This window comes from Channa argus, chromosome 5, assembly GCF_033026475.1.
Source record: "Channa argus isolate prfri chromosome 5, Channa argus male v1.0, whole genome shotgun sequence".
In the NCBI taxonomy this organism is placed as follows: Eukaryota; Metazoa; Chordata; class Actinopteri; order Anabantiformes; family Channidae; genus Channa; species Channa argus.
Window position 1 is genome coordinate 2397416 of NC_090201.1, and position 22402 is coordinate 2419817.

The 22402-nt window shown below is 39.4% G+C and overlaps 1 protein-coding gene across 2 annotated transcripts; it reads right to left on the bottom strand.

Annotated features, from left to right (window-relative positions):
- Nucleotides 1-2715: 2715 nt before the first annotated feature.
- On the bottom strand, nt 2716-21133 carry stmn3 (stathmin-like 3). 2 transcript variants are annotated; one of them, XM_067503870.1, is made up of 5 exons: nt 20976-21133; nt 9048-9143; nt 8759-8937; nt 6073-6264; nt 2716-3024 (listed from the first exon to the last, which is right to left on the bottom strand). In XM_067503870.1, the coding sequence occupies exons 1-5, from the start codon at nt 20992-20994 to the stop codon at nt 2965-2967; spliced, it is 546 nt and encodes a 181-aa protein (XP_067359971.1). In that variant the 5' UTR covers nt 20995-21133; the 3' UTR covers nt 2716-2964. The 2 variants fall into 2 exon arrangements, with proteins under 2 accessions (XP_067359971.1, XP_067359972.1); XM_067503871.1 differs by having other exon boundaries at nt 2716-3020; nt 6069-6264.
- Between the last annotated feature and the right edge of the window lie 1269 nt (nt 21134-22402).

The following is a 22402-nucleotide window of genomic DNA, read 5'->3' on the forward strand; positions in this document are numbered from 1 at the left end:
TTCTGCAGTCATTTCCTTGTCATCATCATCACAAGCTTTCAAACATATAAGAAAACCTTGCATAATAAGATATAGTAATTATTGGAAAAATATGGAACAAAAACAGCGTCTGACAAAAGTGAAGTTGCCATCTGCTTCATGTATAATAGTACATGATTATTAGTTGCATCATTTATTATACTGCAAAGTATCCACTGACTACACTTGTAAGTACAACTTTCTCTCTAGGTTATTATGAAATAAAAAGTTTAACAATTTCTTTCAGCAACACATTTTGTTGTGTGATATAAAATGAAAACGGTACTTACCATCTCTGATAATACAGGTTGAAATGGCTGCAGAGCTCAGCTTTCAATGTTACACTCTTAAGTATATCACTTCCCTGAGCCACTGGAGTAAGTAGATCCAGAATATGTTTTATCACTGAGTGGAAACAATGATTTGTTTATTAAAAGAAGGGATCATTTAATAAGAACATCAGGATTCACAGGGTAAAGCATCCGTCATCCCTCACAGCAGCCATAACCTACTTGCTCCTTGAAAATATGTTTCGGTTAGAAATGAGGAAACGAGTCTCATTTTTAGACTAAGTTGGGCGTTTTATTAAACTGGAGATTAATCATAATGGTTTTTTACTCAGCTTGAATTCTTCCAGTTCTCTACTGCCTCTATGATACAGCTGCCTGCTAATGAACATTGGAGCAGTTCACTCAGATACCGATGATTTGCATGTGATTTTCCTCACTGGCACACAGGCTTGTTTGTGTCCGTCGAGTTTAAATCTTCCAGAGGTGGAGAAGGGGTCAGCACTGGCGCCTCGCAGCTAGAAGGTCGTGGGTTCGAGTACTGTGGCCTTTCTGTGTGGAGTTTGAATGTTCTTCCTTTGCCTGCATTGCTTCCCATGTATGTAAGAGATACAATTACCCATAGGTGTGAATGTGAGGGTGAAGGTTTGTCTGCCTGTGTGTGTCTCTGTGTTGGCCCTGTTAGAGACTGGAAACCTGCCCCAGGGTTTACCCCACTTCTCACACTGTGGCAGCTGTGAGCTAAACAAACACTGTATTTTAGAAAATAGGAATCTGCACCTTTAGGAAGCAACTAGTAACTAAACAAAGAGTGAAGAAAAGTAGTGAAGAAAAAGGACAATTCGATTTATATAAGAGTAAAGTAAAATGCAAATATTACAGTGAAATACAAGTGTATTTTGTATAGTATGCAAGTACTATACTTAGATAAATGGATAGATTAAAGGCTTCCAATTAATCCAACATTTTGCAGCAGCAGTATCAACTTAAAATTGGCAAGAGACTTGCAAACAAGCTCCATCATATCTTAAAGGCTTCATAGTGCTGTATTATCCCAAAAGACCATTTCACATTCAGGGTGCAGGGCTACTTCTGTCCCTTTCTGCGTATGTACTGGTCCTACCAACCAGCCCAATGTCTTGTTGTTGTTTTTTGTTGCTCTTTTTTTTTCTCTCTTCACTTTCCACTCACCCCAACCCGTCGAGGCAGATGGCCGTCCACCCTGAGCCTGGTTCTGCTGGAGGTTTGTTCCGTTAAACGGAGTCTTTCCTCTCCACTGTTGCCTAGTGCTTGTTCAAGGGGGAATTGTTGGGTTCTCTCTATACAGATTTATAGTCCTGACTTTATTCTGTAAAGTGCCTTGAGATGACTTTGCTGTGAATTGATGCTATGTAAAAACCACTTCAAATTATCCCACTTGATTCTGTTCCCTGTGTTTAGCTAGTCCCCGTTTTCTCCAGCTGCACTTCCTGTTTCCAGATTTGATTTTGTAGCCCCCTCAGCCTACTTTCTGTCTTTGGTGTCATCCGCCTGATTATTTTCACCTGCTCTCCTGTCCTGTGTACAGGGGAGCAATTTCCCTTCCAGTTTGGTTTTGTTGTTCTGCTGCATGCTCCTGGACAGCAAGCCTCTTCATCTCATCACAGTTCATCTCCCCTTTCCCCTGCATAGAAGTTAATGTAGTTGTTACCTTTTACTGCGTGTGCTTTCCTGTGCTCCTATTGAAGCGATTTCATACCGAAGCTCCCACAATGTAGAAACAATTAAATGCCCTGCGTTCAAATCTTTACTTTAGTAATGGTAGCATCTAAAAAAAAAAAAAAAAACCTAAGGTAACCAAAGTAAAAGTACTCTTTATTCTGATGTCTCAGTTCACATGAGTGAATGTGATATTATTGGATTATAATTACTAATGCATTTATGCGTCACTTTAATGCTGCAGCTGGTAATGATGGAGCCTTTACGTTGTTTGGGTGATTATGTTTTAAATCAAATAATAATTTCAGTAAAACTTTATGCACTGCTGGATAGCTCCATGAATTTCAGATCAGGGTCTTCTGATATACTGTATTTTGTTATGATAACCTGAAAATGAAAAGTAGCCGGTAACTATAGAGTTCTTTGATAATTGTAGTGGAGCATAGGTATTATATTTGCCTAATGTAGTATAAGTCAAAGTATGAAGAGGCAGAAAATGTAAATACTCAAGTAAAGTAGCAATACTTTTGTACTTAGGTATGGTGATAAAGTAAATGTACTTTACATTTACTGTACTTCACTGATCTGTGGCCTAGATAACTAACTTCCTGTAGCTCAAACTGCAACTGTGCAGTTCACTGATGTTTTAATTGTCAGACAAAGTAGCTCAATGTTGAGCAAAACCTTTGGCGCAAGAGAAACCCAACAAAGCTTGTTTGGCTCAAGATATGACTTTTTATTTGACCTGTACTTGACTGTACTTGCTATCAGACGATGCATCTGCACTTTCTAATGTGTGTAGTTTACCGCAAAACAAACAGATGAGGAGCATTATTTGGGTTTGAGTTCTGAAACTGCAGGATGATATTAGTGAATAGTGAACAACTGGAAATCATTGGCACGTAGACGATTATAGAATCCAGTGGAAGTGGAATCCTGTGCCAGGGTGTGTAAAACAAGTTCAGCCTGAGAGCTCAGCCTGACCTTCCTTGTTCCTGCGTACTTCAGCAGCATGGACTTCCTGTAGAAATAATGAAAAACAAAGAAAAAAAAAAGTTTCATTCTGTTTCACACATATCTGACTAAAACGGTGACAGGAGGTGGGGTTTCTACGGAATTTTTTTTTGTTTGTCTCAGTTGATTACTCAGGTGTTGAAACTGCAAACACACAGACAATGAGGGTTTCAGAAACGTTGTTTGCAGTAGTTCAAATATCAGGCTTTGATTGCATTCAAACGTGTACTTTTAATGTTCTTGGATATTCGGCACAACACACAGTGCCTCATTCAGAGTTATAGCCAACATGAACACACGCTCTGAGGACAAAATGTATAAGTAGCATCTGCTGAGTTGAACCATGAGCCAGGACAACTATGGTTTGGGAAGGTCAGGGTCCATGCGCAACCCACCCCTCGGACCCTATGTAGACATTAGATTGGAGAAAGAAACCAACAGAAACAGAGGAGGGTGCAAAAGAGGAGAATGCTGTGAGGATCAAGGCAGAAGGGTATTTATGGAAAACAGACCGGAGGGGGATGTTTGAGGTGTGGTCCTGCTCCTGATCTTCAGATATTAATCTCCATATGTTTTAAGTCAAAGTTTATGGAAACAAAGCTACATGTGTCCAAATTCTGAGTCATGAGTTATAAAAGAACAACTTTTATGACGGGATGGTCCCATTATATAATGTTTGTTTTGACATGATTTGCAATTTGCTTATTTGAGTCTATCCATCCATTTTCTCACACTTATTTACTACTAAGTCCACATATCTGCTGGGAAATAGGCCTATGCAGTTTCCTTGTCTCACTGAATTGTGTATTTTGATTACTCCGTGTGAAATACCTGGATGACTTGATGCCCATGATGCAGAGCAGCAACACTGTGGATCTGATAACAAGAGAAGAGGAATCTACACAAGAAGGTTGATTTTGAAATAGATTGATTAAAAGAAGAACGTGTGAGTAAGGTTAATAATTGAGGAAGTGCATCCATGAAGATCTGTGATTATGATTGTGCCACTTACAGGGAAGTTAAAATGATTCTGTTGTTCTGATTTGTCAAATAATCAAAATGAATCACATGTAGAGAATGAACAATGTGTATTATAGCATTTGAAACATAATGTGGAATAAGTGTTTGACCTAATGTCATGCTGTCATGAGGAAGTACCAAAAAGCCATTGCAGACACAGAGAGCTGGAGGAAAAGGGAACTACCTAAAACCGAATGATGGCACGAGTGGTGCATGGACATTGCATTGGCAGATGTGACATGACGTTTCTAGAATTGGATAAAGGTATAGTTCCATAGGTATCAGCCTTTTTCCACGAGCCGAGACATTTTTGTGTGTACTGATTTTTGTCAAGATGTCTTTTTGTATGACGTGTCAGGGCCAGCGTCAAACAAACTGGATAAAAAAAACAATGCAATGCCATCACCGTAGAAATTCTGCAGAAAAATGACCCTTTCGGCTTTGAGAATTTTAGATTATGTTTAAATTAATGGCATATGTATGTTCTGTAAAAACCACTGCCAACAATTTCTGTAGCAAAGTGCACTGCAACTTATCATAGTACTTCGTTTGAGTAGTAACTGTCAATTTTATTATTACACTGGGTTTTTCAATACGTTTTTTTATATTAAAACTATATTTGCAGTAGAGACAGCAAAACATGTATCTAATCTCTGTAGGGAGGTTGTAGAGGCTGGCTAAAGTCTTGCCACCACACCCAGGAAGTGAAAGGCTCTCTTGATGCCACATTTGCAGCAAACACACAACATTTTACAAAAATGAGCCATGACATTTATACAACCTGGTGGTTTACTATAAAAATATGATGCACTAATAAATCCTGATGTATTATCATCAGTTATTATCAGTTAACCACCAGCACATAAATGAACTTTGACCCCCATTATTAATTACTGTACACGTTTTGCCATCATCACCATAATCTCTTTTTTTTTTTTTAAGGTTTTTTCCTTTACCTTTGTACCTTTTTACTTTATTTCAAATATGGATAATCTTTTAAGTACTTATGTACTTTGAAGTACATTTTTAAAAGATCTGAAGTGGTTCTTGTAGTGCAAAGTTTTTTGAGCCAATACCTGCAATTTTTCTAGAGTATTGGGTTTTTGTACTTCTACCAACTCTGCAGACAGTGTATCACATTTTATAAAAATCACCTGGTTCCATCACTGACAGTAGCTTGAATAATGCAAAAACATTTTTTTGTACTACTACCTATGGTAGTTTAAGTTTATAGACAAATGTAGTTTAAAAACAGATGGTAATTTGAAGACTTCTTGACAGCACCAACAGTAAAGTGGGTAAAAAATACGAAGTCTTCATTGTTTGTCTTCTGTTTCACTTCATTGGAACTGAAACAGAAACAGAGTCAGTGGATGAGACAAGCAGTAACTGAAAGTGTGATGAACACGTGAGTGGGATGGATTTTCTTTATTTATGGGTAACTAAAACTTTTGGTTGACCAACCTCTAGTAAACTCTTACATTAAAGTTAGATTACTGTTCATATGGCAACACTGGTGGTGGGTTTAGGTTCAACTCTCTGTGGGTAGTTAGCATGTTCTGCTGGCTTGGGATTCCTCCAGTTACTCTTGTTTCCTGCCACAGTCCAAAGACATGCAGTCCAGTTAGTTAGGGAGTCTAATTTGACCTTTGACCCTTAACAGTATAAGCAGTTACAGATTCATTCTGAGCTCAACTTACAGCTCACACACAGTGTGCGGTTACACCTCAAGTAACAGCACCCTCGTCATCCAAGCAGTTCAGCCTTTGACTCATCAAAAACTTCTGAGCCTTGATGTTCCTCTGGGTTAGCAGTGGTTTTTACCTCACCACTCTCTCAGTTTTGGATATACAAAATCATACTTAACTCTTACATATTTTAATTAACATTAATTAAGATTCTGAGCACACCGAAGGTGATCTTGATTTGTTGTGGTTGTGCGACTGTGTGTAGTATGTAGTAGGATCATGCTGGAAAGAAAATAAAGGATACTAATATGAATTCAGACATTATCACAGAATTGGGGAGCACTTGCTTTCTTTTGCAATCGCTGTTTGAGAGCGTTGAGGTGGGCCTCCCGGTTCTCCTTGCTGGCCTCCATCTTTTGGATGAGCTGCTCCTCTGTCTTCCTGCTGAAGTTGTTGTTCTCTTCACGTGCCTTGTAAAGAACCTCCTGCACGTGCTCCCTCTTCTTGGCCAGCTGCTTCAGCACCAGGGCCTCCTGGGACTACAACGGAGTGGAGGGTGCACATGTTGTGGACAGAGAGAATGACACCCATTGACCATTCAAAGTGTTGTTAGAAAAAAGTAATGGCAGCATTGGAGCTTCTGATGTCAGCTGTTAGCAAACCTGGTGCACAATCAATGAAACGAGAATAGAGAAGGCGGAATGGAGCCAACATCATTCCAAAGGCACCATGCAGAATTACTTTTATCTCTTATTACTTTTTTCACTTTCTATGTATAACTGCTTTGTTCAATAAAGTCATAAAAGATCATGGCTGTCTGCGTTTTATCAGCTTAGAAATATTGTGTTCTTTGGTATTTGTGGCTCTGGTGAAGATCAAATCACATTTTATAACCAAATTTATACAGAAAACACAGAAACTGCGAACAGTGTCATTATTTTACTGTGACTGTAGTTTCCTGTCAACTTGATGACACGAACAAGTTGACCTTTACATTTTCCATTACTTTTGGACTCGTGCCACATTGAAATAAAAACACACCACTCACTGATGTTGCAGCAAACTCCCACAGTAATTGCTCCATCATCATCCGCTTTAGGGAGTGTAGTGACTTGCTGTACTGCGCTCGTGTTTGGAAAATTGTTTCCAGCATATTCTGCTCAGTGCAACTTGTTTCTTAATTAGTGATTTAGTTTTAATAAATAATGTGGATTTGACAGATTTATTTTACCTGTATTTCTATGTTGTACTGTAACTCTTGTGTTGGATGTTTTATTTTAATTGTCTCACTCATTTCAAGATCATCCTGATATTGTTTTTCCTTCGATACATTATGTTTTATCCCATTTCCTATATTTGCAACAGCTGCTGAAAAGTCCTGCTTTCCAGTCTTTTTCTAATTAAAATCTGATATTGCAGTGAATATTGCAATAACTATGGGGGAAAAGGTCCAGCAGATCTTGGAATGAATGAGAATTAGAGTTGGTTCAGATCTTAAACAAGCCCTGTGGTAAACATTTCGTGGTCAGAGGGCAGTGGCTCAGCTTGCAGTCATTTCAAAATCTTCTCAACGGTATCTGGTATGTGACGTGGCAATTACTGTACGTTCAACAAACCTGTTCAGCATCATCATCATCATCATCATCATTATCCACCATAACAATAGAATGAGCTGCTCTACGTGTAGAGTGCTGCTGTACAACTTGTTTACTCAGGGAGGAGGAGATGTGACTGTTTAAAAGAGCGACTTCACCCATTGTCAGTGGGCATCCTATGGTTCCAGGTTGTGGAATATATGATTGTAATAAACCTTCCCTCTGCTTCCCATGTATTAAAAAACATCTCTGCTTTTGGCTAAAAGACTGATATCAGGAGACTTTCACTTCTGATAATGAAGTTCAATATATTCTCTAAGCAGAAGCTAAAAATCCATCAGTCCCTTTAAACCATCGTCCTTTGTAATCTGAGTGTGCAGCCAAAATAAAGGCAGCATAATATATCCTTACATCTTTTACTTATCCACAAGGTATTTGGAGAACAAGTTGTGAAGTTTTAGTAATAAGAATGAGAATATTTTGGCTGCAACAGATATTGTCAAGGTCACAGTTCTGCATGTTAAGGTCTGAAGGCTGCTGAACTCACTGTACGAGTGTTAATATAGTAGATCTATCAAATTATGTCTATGTGGGTTTAATGCCACCTCATTAAACTAGGTCCAGTGTCCAACCTTTTTTACATACTAAATCCAGATCCTCCTGTGGAGTAGCTGTGTCCCTGTGTTGAGTCTATGTAAATCACTTTCAGACTTTTACTGTGCCCTGTCAAATAAAAACATGCTTACACGGGGGCTGGTTCTGACCTCTGATTGGACCCTGTGCTTGCAATAAAGTCACTTTGCATAGGTAGTGCATCTAAGAAAGAAATTCTACACTGTTAAATAAACAGTGTAATTCTACAGAGGAGGCAATATTTTGTTTCTGCTGGAAATAAAAATGCAGTGACAGTTTTAATGATGCAGAAAAAAGCCCTGAACCCAAATCACTGTATTGCAGATTGTAAATGCTGCTGTGTCAGTGTGTAATTGTGCTCTGTCCCGCTCTCAAACACACTGGAGACAAACATCCATCATGCTGCTTGGTGAAGAGGAGCTGCATTCTGGTTGGTCAGACAGAGACACAGTGCCAGTGCTGTGAAGCTGAAACAGACAGAACCTACTGAAGCAGGAGGAATGACTATGGATGAACTACATTACTATGCTCAAACTCCATCAGTGAAAATAGAATTTGCATGGTGCACCCACTAGCATTTAGTGCCCCAAGTGATTACCCATGTCGACCGTATCATAGGTCAGTCCTGTGTTTACTCAACGTGACCTGTCCATCAAAGAGGATGTTGTATCACGACTAACTCAATTTTGTTAAGTCTAATGAGGTTTTAGTGATAGGTGAGACAAGTACTACTACTATTCCCAGTCTCCCCTACTTATTAACAGTGGTACTTCTATGCTGGGACCACACTGTGATGACTGCCTACCTTCCTCCTCTCCTCAGCAGCCTCCAGTCTCTTCTGGAGCTCCTCGAGGGACACCTCCCTCTTTGGTGGGGAGGGCAGGAAATTAGGCTCCGTTTTGTCCCCAGACTGATCGGGATCCTTCAGGATCACTTCAAACGACTGTCCCGATGTTCGCTTGTTCAGGCCCTTCACCTCCAGATCTGATGCAGACAGAAAAACGACGGAAAATCACAACTTTGTTTGTTTGTTGGTTTCTGAGTCTGAGGAACAGACCACGAATAGCCTTTAGCATGCTGCAAACTATACTGACCTCCATACTGGTAGAGAAGGTTGGGATGTGGCTGTTTGTGGAAGCAGGAGCAGAGCAGAGACAGCATGGACATCTCCTTGATCTTGTCTGCATAGGCTGTTACAGAAGATAAAAGGGAAGAAACGTGAAAAAATTTAGACACAAATAACAATAAACTGTGGTGAGGCAGTCACAGTCCTGCCTGGAGATTATATATAAGTATAACATGTAAGTTTTTGTACTTCTGTGTGTCACGTGCATCACTGACTGATTTTCTTCCACTGAGCCCCTTTACACACCAACAAGTTCTCTGCCCTTCTAGACAAGTTGCTACACTTGTGTGCTTGAAGCTGTCTGAACAATGGAGCCTCTGTGAGACTACAAACTCTTGCAACTCGTGACATTTGTGTGTATTGATACAACTAGATAATGCTACACTGAGGAACTTTTACTCATTTACCATTGTCGTGCGCATCTCCAAAAAAACGGAAGCAGGGACCCAAAAAAGTCCGACTCAATACCACTTTTAGTTAATAATAGAGCATCGCTATTTGAGAGTTGTCAGTTTGATTCCCAAGGCCCCTTGTCCATGTGGTGAAGTGGTCCTGGGCAAAAGCCAGAAGCCCAAATTGCTCCCAATGTGTATCTGTGGTGAATAGGCAGCACTTAAAAGACTTAGTCAAACAACTGCAGGAAACAGCAGCCCATCGTCATTCCTGATGCTTTGTCCGCTCCCTTCAGGGATACATGCTGACACTTATGTTCCCCTTTGTGTTGGTGATCCACGGGGCTTTTGCAGTGAATACAACATTTGACGCCTAAAGCAATGGCATAGAAGTTAAAGTGTAAAAGTCTCCTAGAAAACTAGGAAAAACTAAGAGACTTAATTTTCGGATGCTGTGAGATGAGCATGTGTTAGAAACCGAGTTTGTCCATGGTCATATTCTGTTAGGGTCTAAATATGACCGGTTTTCAGTAACAAGCATTTTGTTTGTAGACGTGATTGAGAGAGAGGTAATGATGGCAGATGATATAGGATGTGACTTTCCTTCGGTTCTGTCAAAGACTGGGAAACAACCAGTTTGTTTAAAAATGATTTCATTAGGTAATATTTAGTGTTCAGACCAGCTGTGTTTGCTCTGTTGGACCCGCTCTTATTCCAAAGTCCACCTTTATTTATCTTCATCTACCATAGTAAACAAACCAATTAGTGGTTCAACTCTTCCAATCTAGCACTTGGGAAATATGGTATGAAGACATTTCGTGTGATGACAAAGTTGTTAACTAACACACAACTAGGACAAATTGAAACTTTTATTCAGACACAAATGGTTTTGCTGTTAAGTCAAAGTCACATTTCACTGACTTTGATATGTTCTGCTAAGGCCTGTCACACACTAAACTGATGTGGAAGAACTAGCAGGGAGGAAGACGCACGTCTGCATCGGCTCGTGTCGCCTGTGTCTCGGCCGAAAGGTGTCATTGACGGGGACTTTGCTGTTTTTAGCAACTGAAAAATGGAGGCCGACGCTGAAACTCCAAATACCCAAAACTTGTGGTTTGTTTTCATTTCGTTGTTTTTTGGCTGTTGATATGTCATCAGCCAGGACTCACCGCATCAGCTGTAACAGGTTTACTGTGCAATTAAAACAGCACATGGTCACAAGACCTGGTAAAACATAATATTTCATGCACTGTTGCCCATAACAGGTGCCCAGTTGGAAAAATGTTGTTTTCAGACACATTCCTCTTTTGTGCAAAGGTTAATTGAGGTTTCATTTTCAATGTGATAATATAATAAAGTTTTGAAAATATATAAACTTCATCTATCAAGAATAAATCACATTGGTAAATGGCCTTTGCTTTTCTCCAAAGCACTTTACAATGTTGCTTCTCATACACACATTCACACACCTTCACACACTTGACCAACCGGGAGCAACTTGGGGTTCAGTGTCTTGGTTTCATTTTTAATTTTTGGATTACACATCCTGTTTTATCAGGTTACTATTAATTAGGTAATACGTGGTATTTGTATGGATGAACCATAATAGTTATGAGTACATCTGTAATTCTTCTTTACAATACATCCCCATCCTAAAGTCATGCAAACATACATACTTCCTCATTCATTGTGCTTCACTGTGCCATTAATAATGAATTTCTCAGCACAATAGTGGGAGATGCACTGAATACCAGATAGTGGATATAAAAGATCTTCCAGTACAGTGTAGTAGCAGGGCAAAAAAAAAAAAACTATTGTATTCAAACAATCTTCAAGGCAAGAGCACATTTGACTCCCTACATGCTCATTAATGGTGACACAGGAAACATCAAACCAAACTAAGATAATAACTGTGTTACAATATGTGGGTTTTATTGCAGTAATACAGTAAAGAAACCCCTCTATGTATAAATATCTCAGTAGTCGAAGTACCTTTAAACGACCTTTTAGTTACTGCTACCATGATTTAAACACATTCACTGCACTCAGGTGATCTTCATTTAACTGTGGGACTTTACAAGAAGGTTGAATACTTATACAAACCCTATAATTCAAAGTTGTAAAATATATACATATAATGTGAAATCACCAGAGGGGGTAATTCTTTTCTATACACAAGGGGCGGAGCCAAAAACCAGTACTGAATGGTCCTGATGATGTGATGCTTGGGTGGAAATCACTACCTGGGCTCAGAAACAAATCTGAAACCACTGTTGCATCCACAAACGCGTGTTCAAACTCTGCAATGCAAAGGAAAAAGCAGGACTATAAAGAAGAAACTATTTCAAATTCTGTAAGGTAAACTGTGGGCTGAAGAGGAGAGGGATCACCCCACTAGTAGCTAGTGTTCAGTTCGAAAACCAGCATCATATGTGCATTAGTGCCCAACCCTCCTTCTGGTCAGCTCATGCAATTTGGTTGGACACCTTGCATGTAAAATGAGCAATAAAAGCCCTTTATTTTACTTATATGTGAAGATTACTGTGCAACCTATACATCTGCTGTCATCCAGATGTCTGTTTTAAGGAGGGTCATCCTACTCAGTTGTTCACATTTCAGTCAAACATCTCAAGAATAACTAGATTGAAATTTGGGTTATAAACAAATATTATCAAAATTAATGACATCTCTGTCAGATATAGAGATTTAGACCTTTATGAACAGACATGAAAAATAATTCGGTTATAAAATAGCCATTAATATAACTGGATGTTAGTTGCTGTACAGCTGTGAATAACTCATTGTCACTGTCATTGTTCAGGATCAAGCCAATAGCTGATGCCAGTCGGCCAAAACAAACGTGACCTCAGTCCTCTGTCTGAGCTCATGATTCGCTTTACTTCCTCCACAGCAGTCTTGTTTTGTGCTAATGTTTCTATGGACACTTAGTCCTGTGTGTATTGTTTTGGACTTGAGTCTTTTTCACATGAATGCAATATAATAATGCCATAAGTCACATGACTGCACAGTTATTGGTTGAAGAGACTCATATCCAACTGCATGGCTAAGAAAAAAGAAATAAAATAAAAGAGAGCAATGCAACTCGTGTTAGAAACTCAGTTATGTTGTTGTATTTGAGCTGCTGTTGTTCACCGCGAACCCAAGTCTCTACTATTTGTTTCTGGATTTTTTGAATTCGTTTGAATCATGAAGAATTTCTAAATGCAAAACTATCAACATCATGGCCCAGGAAAACGATGGCCGAACCTGTTCCCCACCTTTAAGTAAAAGACAATGAAGCCGCATTCCAGAGATCAAAGTACAATCAAGTGAGCAGGAAAAAAAACTCACCAGGAAATAGAACATTTCTCAGAGATGCAATGATCACATGTTACAACAATTGCCAACAAGAATGTGTATAATCCTCTAATAATTCTCTGCCCTTCCTCAGCTGCAGTTTGGGTGTATTTGCAGAACTGATGAACCCATTGCATTATGATCCTTAATAGATTCACAAAATTTCCCCAATGTGATTTTCTTGCTAAATCAATGCATGTATATTTGCAACTGACCCATAAAACCTCAGCACCACAGTACAGTTACACTTGGTTACACTTTAGTACAACATCTGCAAAATGGGAAATTACACAATTGTATCATGGTAAAGAAAATACTTGAGACCATCATGGTGCCTGCTGTGGCTCAGTTTCACTATCACCACCGTTCTGCTGGTCACATTCAGCAGCTTTAGCCGTCACCTCACAGGTGTGCCAACGCAATATTAGCAGCATCACAACCAGACAAATGCTTCACATTTTTCTCCTGTTTTTGCATTCAATAATGAGTAATGTCTGAAAACAAAGAAGGAAATCAGTGCACAGTCCCATTCAAAAGTATTGGAACAGCAAGAACATAGAATACAGCACGTGAACTTCTCCTCCACTGACATTACGGGACAAACCTGAGTAAAAAGAAACATGATGGACAGTTACAGAGGAAAAATGCCTAAAGAACCAAAATCTACTTAGGAAAAAAAAACAGCAATGTGGTGTGTTTATAGTGAAAAGACAGAGGTCTGTCATCTGGAACAAACATCTGGAAAATAGAAGAAAATTTAATGTCATAAGTAGAACAAACTATAGGGTTAGAAACAACTTTCTAGCATTGGAAGATGAAGCAGGTTGAGTTCTGTCACACACACACACACACCAGTGCTGAGTTTGTCACAATTTACAACCAATCAGAGGGTGTGAGTAACTTCCCTCCTTTATGCATCTTTGCAACTTTAGAAGGGGCTTAGAAAATCTTAAAGGGAGGCATGAGAAACCTCGGAAGGAATGCAAAAAAAAAAAAAAAAAAAAAAAAATAACACCAAGGAAACACCATTAATCAAAACACACAACCGTGTTCAAGTTACCAGACACAATGTGGATAGAAAAACATGGTGAGAAGACCTTTTCTGTCTTCTGAGTAAGAATTGAAATAAAATCAATTATCATTTATTATTATTTTAATTATCAATTATCTTATGATTCTGAAGCCAGCTTTAAATGTTAAATGTGGAATTCTCCAACTGTGCACCAAAGGCTTCCAGCAGTGGCATGTAACAAGCCCAGATATGCCGACAGTTGGGGAATGAAAGACAAACCACTAATACAGTGCATTTACATTTAGTCATTTCACAACTGCTTTTATCCAAAGCGACTTGCAAGTGAAGCAAAAGGCAGCAAAAATCTAATTCAAGGGGAAAACATCAGAAGTGTTACATTCCATTAGATGCAAGTGCAAGAAAGAATAGAGACTGACACTGTTCACAGCTTTTTGAATACAGACATACACAAGAACAGGTTCACTTTACGAGCAGCTAGAGTAGCTTTTCAGTAATACTGTGGTTGCAGAGATGTTCCAACTGAGTTTATAATTTCTAAACCTTAAGACAGTTTTTTTTTTTCATTTTAAAACAACTTTCGTCCAGTGAACACAAACACATTTCTTAGTATTAGTATAATTTATTAGTACTAACAACTTTACTGTATATGCAGTATTGGGGAGTAGTGAGCTTTGCGTATGTGAACCATCTAGTCTAACTGCATTTGAAGTAGCTTAGTGGTTGTATTTGCTTAGTGACTCAAACCAGTGAAACCACAAACTCTTTTGGGCCATAAGAGGAAATATGTTTTTTTTTTTTTAGGTCTTAAGAAACCAGGAATTTGTCCTCCAGGAACCTTCCTTGCCAGCTCACCTGTGAAAATGAACGTGTAAAACTTATTAGTTGCATTCTGCATTCTGGCCCAGAGTTAACCCAGCATGCTTCAAGACTGTTTGCATGTAGTTCTTGGCACTTTTCTGTGAATTGCATCCCAACACCTTATTTAATCGGTTTCTACATTTTCTTTCATTTATTTGGTTTCCTTTTAATTATGTTAAAGGAATTTGTCCAACAACATTTAATGATGCCTCAGTTTAAATTTACTACTACTTACTCACATATACGGTTTTAGCAACAAACATTTTCTAACAACATGTATTGACGTGGTTTGGGAGCAGTCATCTGACTGTGTTGTAACCAACAATGACAGCTAAACTGAACAAACACCAAAAGTGTAATGAGGTGCTTAAGATATAGCTGCATTCACCCTTTCGAAACATGCTCAGCAATTATGGCTGCACCCTCTCTGTGTGGAGTCTGCATCCTTTCCTCCAGGTGCTCCAGTTTCCTCCCACAGTCCAAACACATGCATGTTAGGTTAACTGGTGAATATAAATTGCCTGTGAGTTTGAATGTGAGTGTGAATGGTTGTTTGTCTGTCTCTGTGTTGGCCCTGAAATAGACTGGGGACTGTCAGAAGTGGCCTCCCACCCAGTGACAGCTGGGATAGACTCCAGCTCTTTGCCACCCTGAACAGGACTAGCGGTTCCAGATAATGGATGGATGGATGCTGTGGAACATTCAAATATTACAATCCCACCATCATTTGACAGGCTGAGGACATAGTCATAGGTAGACTGTGATGATAGCATCAGGTCTAACCTGTTTAGTCTTTTCTGCCTCCAGCATCAACATGTTCGTCTCCTAAGAGACTGTTCGCAGGGTAATTCTCAGGGATCTTAACAAATTACCGCACAAATGAATATCCACAGAAACAACAGGAGAGTGAATGAGATGCTTTAGATTTATTTACTGATTTTCAAAGAATTTAAAAATGCATAAACTCAGCTACTCAGCTTCATCAGGTAGGTGTGTATTGATGAAATAGGACAGACAGTAACCAAACAGCCCAGCATGTGTCAGCAGATTCGGAGTCAAATGTTGTCAAATCCTGATTGGAGCACGTAGTGTAAGCTAAGCCCCGCCCACCACTGCAAACCACTACTTTATCTCGTTTTCACATATCTAACTTGTCCACAAAGTGTCTGAAACTGGAGTGCACATATTCGTATTCCTCTGACTTCCTATTGGAATCGTCCTCCGGAACGGTTTTTAGTGAGGCTCGTCCCCAAGTGACCCTGCAATTAATTTGTCCTTGTCCTTGTCTGTGCCATGGCTGCAAAACAAAACAATCTCACCAGAAGGCTTCTTCCTCTGTGTGTGTGTGTGAGCCTGTTAATAAAAACAGTCATGGACCCTGTAGGGTTTGCCGAAGTGACATCATGGAAGATACCTGGGGACTACAAACACAACACCTGCATTCAACAATAACAATGTTAGTCAGGATCTTTAGCGGCTTCTTTGGGTCGAGTCCTTCATGCCTTGAAGTTGATCCCAGCAGCTCTCTAAAAAATAAATCAATCTCATTTATTTGAGGAGAAAGTGATCCGTATTTGTCACTCACAAGAGTCACAGAGGCTCAAACTGAAAGCCTAAAACAAAATAAAACAACTAGAAAACGCAGATAAACAAGAACAAGTCTTTAGAATTTATAATCCTGGGTTTATTGACCCCCGGTTCTAGGTTTACTAGTCCAAACACGCCCTCTGCTGTTCAGTAGAGCAGGTGCCAATCAAATGCAGAAGGCCATTTACATGCAGTGTTTCGTTCAACAGGCAGGGTGTGTGACTGCAGCACACAGAATCCACAGAATTCTTGGTGGGACTGAGGTGCTGTGTCTCTGTTATGCAACAAGTCCTGGGCGATGAATATTAGATGAACTGACTCACTAGGGTGGATGTTTCTCCACGCAGATGTTGTCATTGGCAGAACGAGCTTTGTAGCTGCAGCACAAATTTAGAAAGTGGGCAGGTTATGATGTAATGCTGTGAAACCTTCTTCCCGTGGACGTTCATGTCCCTTCATGTCCCATGTCTTAGGGACATGATGGGGAGATTGGGATTTGTGCTTTCAACATAAGCTCATGTATTATTAAGCCGCTGCTGTTTTCTTATGTAACGTCTCCGTCTCAGACATGACACAGCAGCACAACGGAGAAGAAGACTTTCTTCTTCATAGAAACAAGAAATCTGCTGCAGCCAGCAGCCTATGTATTTCTGCCCACAGAGTCTGGATAATGGAGCTGCAGCACACCACTAAATACATTTGATTATTATATCATCATTTTATCAAAGTCATATACAGCAATCTTCTGTCTGAGTCAGAGATGTGTGCGCTTAGTGGCTTCTCGGCTTTTACTTCCAAGAATGAATATGAAAAGCACCTAATATACATCAACATGTTTCACATTGTGATACACACAGGGCTTTATAACTCAGGGTTTTTAGCATTATTATTATTTACATTTCTGTTAATTTTCAAACTGCTACTATTGTACCCAGCAGGCCTGTTTGGTCATAAATCTTTTTATCAGCATCGTAAAAAAATTGTTAGCTGTAACAATATGACAAACCAGTTAAACTACACTGCAAGAGAAATACCTGCTGACACAGAAGACCAAGCGTAATGGTTATCACGCTTTTCTTTAAAGCTACTTGGTGCAACTTCAGCTGGCAACAGGAGACTGGAAATCAATCCACTTTAGTCTGCTACGCTCTGCTAGACTGTGCCTAACACTTCAGGTATATAAGTCAACATTAAATTATAATAAACAAAACGGTGCAACCCCTCCTCTCTTTTTGTTCGTGTTGCGTATTGTGGGGTCGGTTGGATTGGGAAGTGAATGTATAAGCGTACTTACGATGTCATTAATGCCTTTGAAGACTTTGCCTGGAAAGGTTTGACTTTGCCTTTGCCAAACCAGATGTTTTGTTGAGAGTTGGGGGGAGCGAAAGAATGAATGAGCAGGCTGTGGAGGGCTACAGGGTAGCGGTGAAAGCTTAAGTGTGTAGCTGTGGAGGTTCACGGTTTCTTACCTTGTTCACTGGAATTGATTTGTGGGACACGTACTGTGGAATGATTTAGTTATCAGCTCAACTGGAACGTGGGACTAAATGTTCAGTCATACAACGTCATACGACGATATCTGGAGTGGACCGTTTTTGGACCACCGGACACGAGTAAGCCTGCCTCTTCACTGACTAATGATGGAGTGAAAGCACAAACACAAATCTATTTAAAGTCACATACTGTAGCATTAACAGTGACATGGTGGTGAAGCGGTTAGTGCTCCTAAAAAAGGCCATGGTTTGAATCCACCTGCCAGCTGTGGCTTGTCTGTCAAAAAAACCTCAATTGTTAATTCATTAACCACATCTTATTATATTTGTGGACTGTGAATAAATAAATAAACTGTGAATAAAGTTTGGATCACATGATTTTATTTCCCTTAAATGCAGCTGGAGGGAAGCTTCTACGTTCAGCCCTAAATAACGTATTACTCCCTGATTACATTTGACATTTTTACTGTACATATGGTATAAGCCTATGGCTTCTTGACTTTTCCTATATTTCATTGTTTGGTTTTATATGTAAAATCTCATTGTGCAAACATACAGTGGCTAACTAAGACGTTCATTGCAGACAGGTTTACACTAAGCAGAGCTGGAGTTTTGTCATTTAGGGGACCAGTAGAACTTTCTTTGAGTTTCCCTAATTTAAACTGTGACATTTACACCCACTTCACACAGCGATTGGTAAGCTGTGTGGAGATGAGCATGTCAGCAGGCTTTGCAGGCTGTTGCCTTAAGTATTTTATTACATTGCTAACGCAGTTCCTATACAGTGAGGTGCAACACAATGAATGCTTTCATTACAGCACCACAACACAACAATTATTGTGTTCCCTACCCCTTTCTCCCCCCCTTCTATTCACCATGCCTTCAGCTGTCCTCTATAAACATGTAGTTGGATTTTCTAGCATAACCCACAATGGCAACTTAAGTAAAACCATCAACTAAGGGACAAAAGGACAGTGGCTCAAGACACTTATTTTTATACAGATGTTAAAACCATGAAAAAGGCTTCAGCTCAGCCCTGAACACACCAGAGAAACAAATACGATAGATCAATCTTGCATCAACGATGCATCTCCTGGATTGAGTAAATTATCGGACAGCTACACAACCTATGGCTAATGTCATCCCAGTGTCTGAGTCACTGTTAGTAGGCAGCTCAGTGTAGGGATCCACACATTTCACAGTGTGAGTCTGAAGCAGGCCAAGGTAACTTAGCAAAGCTCCAGTCGAGATTTATCTGCACAGTCACCTCTGGTCCTGCACTCAGCCCTCAAAATGGCTGAATGTGCAGCGCAGGGTAGAATTATGTCAGTAATCAAATCTCATGTCAGAGCTGGACTACTGTGCTCCATTTCACATATTCAGCCTTCATGCCACGGGCTTCGTGCTGCCTTCATTAACACATTGACAACTGTGAGTTTCTGCCTACTATTCTTCTCCCAAGCAAATGTCCTGTCTTCCATTGTCTGTAGAGGCCATAACAGTGGCAGGTAATGATCTGCGTGCATGCATCAGAGAGGCACGTTAAGCATGTACAAAAAGGGAGGCATCGGTGAGCCAAAGAACAGGGCAATGACTCCCTTATGGAGCTGGAGAGCGTGCAGCTTTTGATACATTATTTACAGGTCTGCTGCAAAAGAAGAGAAATGTTTAAAACCTTTGAAGCTTTCTACTTTAATATGTCGAAAATCTACTTTAGAGCCGATTTAAAAGGCTCTGTGCCAGAAAAAGACTACACAGCGAGGATGTGGGCCCACTTAGCAAATGGATATTGGGAAAGAAAGTGTAAGAAAAGGGTGATGATCATCATCATCAATCACGTTTTTCTAATTATTGTGGCCAAACAGTATATTCACAGATGTCGAGTCATGAATGTTAGAGCACTGTTCTCAGTCTTTGTAAAAGAATTAAATAATCTTAACTTTTAAAGCCAAATGCGACAAGCGGTGACAGATAATGGAGGAATGGGAGGATTGAAAAAGAAATAGTAATTTATTTAAATAAATATCTATATATTTAACTATGTATTAACTCAAATGCATAAATGAACATATATTGTTGCAGCTTGATGTTTTGCCTTGACAATGCCATAAGCAGTTGTTAAATAAAGTTCACCAACAGGAAGACATCTACAATCTGGCCAATCAGAACGAAGTGGCCTCAGGGGGCGGGGCCTTAAAGCAAATGAAACGGCCAATTCACCCGCTTGACTATGATAAATAAAATAAGGACTTTTTAAATCGATCATCATAAGGAATCATGCAACCCTATTTCAACAGAGACCTTGAATATAATATAAATTCTAATTATTGCATAAACATGCCCTTTTTAATTGCTTAATGTATTTTTTTGGGATCCCATTGACTAAAAAAATATGGGCAACACCTTACAAAACTCAAATGTGACTGTCCAGCTGTAAAATACCCCTCCTATCTGTTTTTATAGCAGGAACAAACCACCAATGTAAAGTAATTCAGTGGGGCGACAAGGAACGTTTGTAATGAGGAGGACAGGTCAACAGAGCCAAGGACTTTCCTACAGGAGACTAAAGTTCAAGTGAGTGGATGCCCTGGCCCCATTTTGTGTTTCTGGAATTTGTTGCCAGGTTTCTTCTGCATAAAACACTGGAGATTTACTGCATACTGAACTTGAATTTAAAAAAAAGCATCTTAAACTTATAATTAAACTACTACATTTTCAGCTTCCTAATTTTGAAAACTTTACCTTCGAATGTCAGTACTGAGACAAAGCTGTAATAATTGCCACAACGGTGATTTTGTCCCTTTTGTTCTCCCATTTTTAAGTAAAGCGTCATCAGGATGGTACTAAGAGAATTGCTTTTAATATTTGCATCAGTAAGGTGATGTTAAATAAGCAGTGGTCACGTTAGAAAGAGGAAGAAATGCTTAATAAGTACTGTTGCCTTCCTGGATGAATCTTCTTCCCATCTGCATGGGACTATGTAAATGTCTTCAGCTCTGGCACAATGAGAGAAGAAAAAGCCCTGTTGCCATGACAATCACACAGATACACACACATCCTCTCCATCCTCCGTATTATTAAATATTCTGCTTGAGACTATACAGTCCCTCCCCACCATTGCTGCACACACATATTTTCGACAGAATAACATCCTGATGCAGAACAGATTTTCTTACCTGATACTGTGCTGGTCATCGTTGCTAACAGTGAGGGAGCAGAGAGCCAGAGGATGCTGCTGGGCGGAGAAGAGGAGAGAATGTGGAGGAGTCAGAGTGAAAGGATGAAGCAGACAGAGGAGGGAGGGGGAGATGGGGAGAGAGAGAGAAAGAGAGAGAGATGGCGTGTATCTGTGCCCATGAACAAAGGGTAGATATTTGAACGAAATAAGTGAAATGCATCGAGGTATATAACAGTTTTTACGTAGTTTAAATTCCATAATCAAAAACCTGTGTTTAGGTGCTAAGTTGTTTTATTATCATTTTCTGGAAGCATTAATTATTAGTGTGCTATTTCTGCTATTTCAATTACTGTCCAATAGCTGACGGGAGGAAAACCTTAAGGAAGACTTTTTGAATCAGTATCTAACAGCATGGACAGATCATCAGGAAATGTGTCCCTGGGCTGTTACAAGTCGGGGGACTACGTATATAAGACCCACAGACTAAAAGAGAACATAACTACAGATAACTGTCCCGTCTATCATAGTAATTTTATGTCTAATTCTGGTCTTTTTCTTTAAATAATTGTGATGATTTTCCTTCTTTTTTTTTGGTGTCATTCTGTCTTTTCGGTCATCAAGTGTCTCTTAATTTTTTATCTACAGTAGTTTTTGGTCCTTATTTGTGGCTTTCAGGTCTTCATGTGTGTCTTTGTGGTCATTTTACATCTTTTCTTTTCAAATATGAAATATGAATTCAAACTCCATACATAGACTTCTCTGGGCCCTGGGTCTGTCCAAGCCCATTTTGCTCTTCCACCCATGTCTAAAAGTCAAAAAAGTAGCTTGTATATTTTACACCGTAGATCAATTAAGTCAAACGATTTCACTGTTTTCTGCTTTAATATCTGACTCTGAAAGGAAACTGTATATACATTATCAAATAAATCCAGTGGATCGAATGTACAATATGATATCAAATTTCAAAGTAGCAGATAAGGCGGCGGCCATCTTTGCCATTTGTTCCTATAGAAAATGTAAATCTTTCTAAATAATTCATAAATATGATTTATGGTATAATTTTGTAAAAATGAATTTTCCTCAATATTAATATTGAATCAGTATTAGACTACAGATTGGAAATGTGCAGAGTGCATGTGAAAACATGGTGGAAAGGGTTGGTTAAATATCCAGTGCATAACAAAGATGGTAGCAGGAGAAGGCAAAAGCACATGACACGATCCAGCTCCGCCCGTTTTTTTTCCCTCATTTATTAGTTCAGCCTGCTGTCTCTTAGGCATAATTAGTGTTGATCAATGAAATATCAAAGCACCAGACACTGCATTGATCTAACACTGAGAGAAATGAGACAGGTGCAGAGGAGGGGAGGCACATTAGAATTTAAAATGGACCATCGCTTCCTGCTTACCACAATAACAATACAAG